At 56.8% G+C, this 3577-nt stretch overlaps 1 protein-coding gene across 1 annotated transcript; it reads right to left on the reverse strand.

Annotated features, from left to right (window-relative positions):
* Positions 1–1810: 1810 nt before the first annotated feature.
* Positions 1811–2894, reverse strand: LOC119266589 (classical arabinogalactan protein 9-like). The gene is made up of 2 exons (XM_037547823.1): positions 2153–2894; positions 1811–2052 (listed from the first exon to the last, which is right to left on the reverse strand). The coding sequence occupies exons 1-2, from the start codon at positions 2786–2788 to the stop codon at positions 1969–1971; spliced, it is 720 nt and encodes a 239-aa protein (XP_037403720.1). The 5' UTR covers positions 2789–2894; the 3' UTR covers positions 1811–1968.
* Positions 2895–3577: the final 683 nt, after the last annotated feature.

Genomic DNA, 3577 nt, shown 5'->3' on the forward strand with positions numbered 1-3577 from the left:
GGCCGGCGAGCCCCTCTGCCATCCTCCTCCTTAATTTGTATCCCCGCTAGCTCCCCGCGGCCATGGCCGTCTACACCCCTCGGATCTCAGCCATGGCCTCCGCCCAACTACAACTTCGAGTCCCCGCCGGTGAAGCTACGAAAGCATCTATCGGGGTGCTGCAACCAGAGCTGTAAGCCTACAACCACAGGGCACACGCTGGACGGCGAGGACAGGGCGGCGCTGCTCCTAGCAAAAAACTAATGTCGCAATTTTTGCTAAATGCTTCAACCGGCATAACATTTTGCTACAACCGTCGTCACGTTTTGCTACAACACATAGCCGGCGTCGCAGTTTTGCTACAACTAGCGTCACTTTTTGCTACATCCGGCATCACGTTTTGCTGCATCCATCACGACCGAGTTATGACCCGCGACGGCGGCGATGACAATTTTGCGGCAAGCCTCGTAGTTTTTTGCTACAACCGACAACACGTTTTGCGACATCCATTCTTTTTCTAGAACGCAATGGCTGCTACGTGCAACGATGAGCTACAAACGGCGACGATGGTGACAGACTTCTTTGCTGCAACCGTTTTCCCCGTTTGCTGCGACCGTGCAATAGAAAGCTGCAACGGGCGCCATGGGAGCCACATGCCAGCGGCAACGGCAAACGTCGAGCTGCAACCGGCGGCAACAAGAGCTGCATCCAGCGGACCTGCAACCGGCGACTGGTGTTGCCGAAGCCACGGCCATCACCAGCGAGGGGGAGCTGCAACCCACAGGCGAAGTTTTTGCTGCATGCGTGGATCTGGACGGCGGCGACCGGCGGCGAGTGCGGCATCCAGCAGCACGGGAGTGGCGGAGAGAGGGGTTGTAGATGAGGGGGTAGCGGCCGGCGGGCCAGGGGGCAGCCAGGCGACAGGGAGCCGCGCTCGCGCTGCGCGCGGAGAGGATGAAGGAGAGAGAGAAGTCAACGCACAGATCGGACGGTTGCTCGCTGGATCGGGTGGCTGGGGTTGGACCGGCCGAACCGTTTGGGCCGGTGCGCCGGCGCCTAACATCGCCCTTATATATTTGGGTTATTTTTGGTTCATGGGTCCTTTCAACATTTGACCTGTGTGTGCTCCATGACAATTAGCTGTTTCAGCGAGCCCTATTTTTAGTCCTTTAGAGGCCCATGGTGTTTTCAAAGCATTCACGGGTTGTGCCAGTTTTGGCCCTTTAGCGGACCATGGTGCTTTTGGGCCGTTTGTGGCATCACTGTGATATTCTCTAATTATCATGGGATTTAGTGATTAACATTTTTTTTGTTTCCTGGTATTCTCTAATTATCATCTCTATTCCAATAGTTGTGAACCAACATGTGGTTGTCTGGTTAGGCTGACAGTGGTATCCTTTGCCCATCGCGGTTAAAGTCCGAGACTTGACATTGGTGCTCGCATTATTGGTGGATTTATTTCAGCCTTCCTGCGATGTTCGTTTAGTGGGAGGAGGTTGTGAGGCGTCTGTGATGAGGAGTAGGCGTCCGTGATGACATCGTAAAATTTCAAGATGATATGTTGGCTTAGTCTTTTGAAGATGCTCAAAGTGGCATGGTGTGCGTGTTGCGTTCATATGGGTGGGCATATGCTCATGTATGTGAGTGATTTCGATTGTACCGTGTTAAAAATAAATATCTACTCCAATAATTGGAAGTTGCGACTGATTGATTGTTCCATACTAACTAATTTGCCTCCATGGAAAACCATCATTTTTCTTTCTGAAGAATGCAGATCAGGCAACTCCCATTGGTGCGTTTGTGCCAAGAAACCAAACAATGCCGGCCGGTCTTCCACTCACAATCAAAACGCATTCAAAAATATGTCAAAAAACAGTTTATTACAAGCCTCGAACAAATGATGGATCTCTAACATTCCAAGCAAGCGTAATGGATGTGATACACGAAGAAAATGTATGGACGGATGTATCTCTCTGCTGGGTTTCACTCTCACCACGCCAGCGACAACAGAAGCGCGGCCATGGCGGTCTGCACGACGATCCCCCAGCGCCCGTACTGCCTGCCGCTCCCGCTCTGCACCAAGAACAAATTCAAAATCGTTCATTCGCCATCAGTTGTTGCCGCTCTGCTCCAACGAAAATTAAGAGAATTTAGCTTGTGAGTGATGCGTTACCAGATCGTTGGCGGAGGGTGCGGGGCCGGACACGTCCTCGACGGTGGTGGGCTCGGGCGCGATGGGGGCCGGTGGGCTGAGCGGCTCCGGCGCGGGCGCGGGCGACTTCTTCTTGCCGCTCCTCTTTCTCTTGTGCTTGTTCTTGCTCTTGGACGGAGCCTCGGCCGGAGGCAGCACAGCGGGAGCCTCGGCCACCGGCGGGGGCGTCGCCACTGGGGGGAGCACTGCTGGCGCCTCGGCCGGGGCGGCCGCAGGTGGAGGCGTTGCTGGCGGAGGAGCCGCGACCGGGGGCGGAGTCACGGGAGGAGGAGCCTTCACCGGCGGTGGCGTCACCGGAGGAGGCGTCACGACGGGCGGGGGCGCGGACACGGGCGCGACTACCGGAGGCGGCTTGACCGGCGCGACTGCCGGTGGCGGCTTCGCGGGCGCAACCGGGGTGGCGGTGGGCGCGGGAGTGACCGGGGTGGCCGTGGGCGCTGGCGTGGTCGGCGCGGGAGGGGACTGGGCGGGAGCCGTCGGCACTGCCACTGGCGTGGGCGTGGCCGGCGCCGCTGCGGGCGACGACTGCGCCGCGGCCGCAGCGAGGAGGGCCGCGAGCGCCAGGAGGCGGCCCCATGACCGGAGCTGCGGCGCCATTGTAGCTAGCCGCTAGTTGCTCGACGCGCTCCGGTGCTATGCGATCTCTGCTACCCTGCTTCGGTGCTGCAGAGTGTGTCGCTGGTGACTGCTCTGGCCAGATCTGTGGCAGGGGAGTATATGTATACAGAAGGTGACCGGCCGGCGATCGCGGTGGCGTTGGTTGGGTCGTCGTAGCTGGCTGGCTGGCTGGGTGGCTTGGGAGTGAAGGGAGCCGGGTGGGTGGGTGCGAAGGCGACGCGATGGCGGGAAAGGGGACGCCGCAACGAACCTCTGTGATGTGCTACAGATCGCGCGCACAAGCACAACACTGATCTTTTTAAAGAAAAGGCCAGAGCCCGACTTTATAAATAAAGCCACATGGCAGCGTCACGAGACTAAACAGGAAAGAGACCAGTTAACGAGGAGAACGCACACAGCGCACGAAACGAAAAGTATATAAGAGTAGCCAAGGAAGGATGGATACAGGCAACTGCCATACACGGCGCACAGGCCGGAAAGGAGTGAGACCTAAACTCCGCAAACAGCACCACCAGGATTAGACGACAGGATCCCGTCCGGAGATGTGAGATGCCGAAGCCCGGATTTTGTCGATGAGCAGGTCCAGGGCATCCCGATCAACCTCCTTACTCAATGATCTCCACTGCTGCAATAATATACATGATTTGAAAAGAACGTCAGCAGGCTTAGATGGGAAGATATGCTCAATAGTAAATTTGTTCCTAATGGTCCACAGAGCCCAACATAAGGCACCCAGGCCAACCCAAAACACCCTCTTGGTGACCCCAA

This window comes from Triticum dicoccoides, chromosome 3A (assembly GCF_002162155.2).
Source record: "Triticum dicoccoides isolate Atlit2015 ecotype Zavitan chromosome 3A, WEW_v2.0, whole genome shotgun sequence".
Lineage (NCBI taxonomy): Eukaryota > Viridiplantae > Streptophyta > Magnoliopsida > Poales > Poaceae > Triticum > Triticum dicoccoides.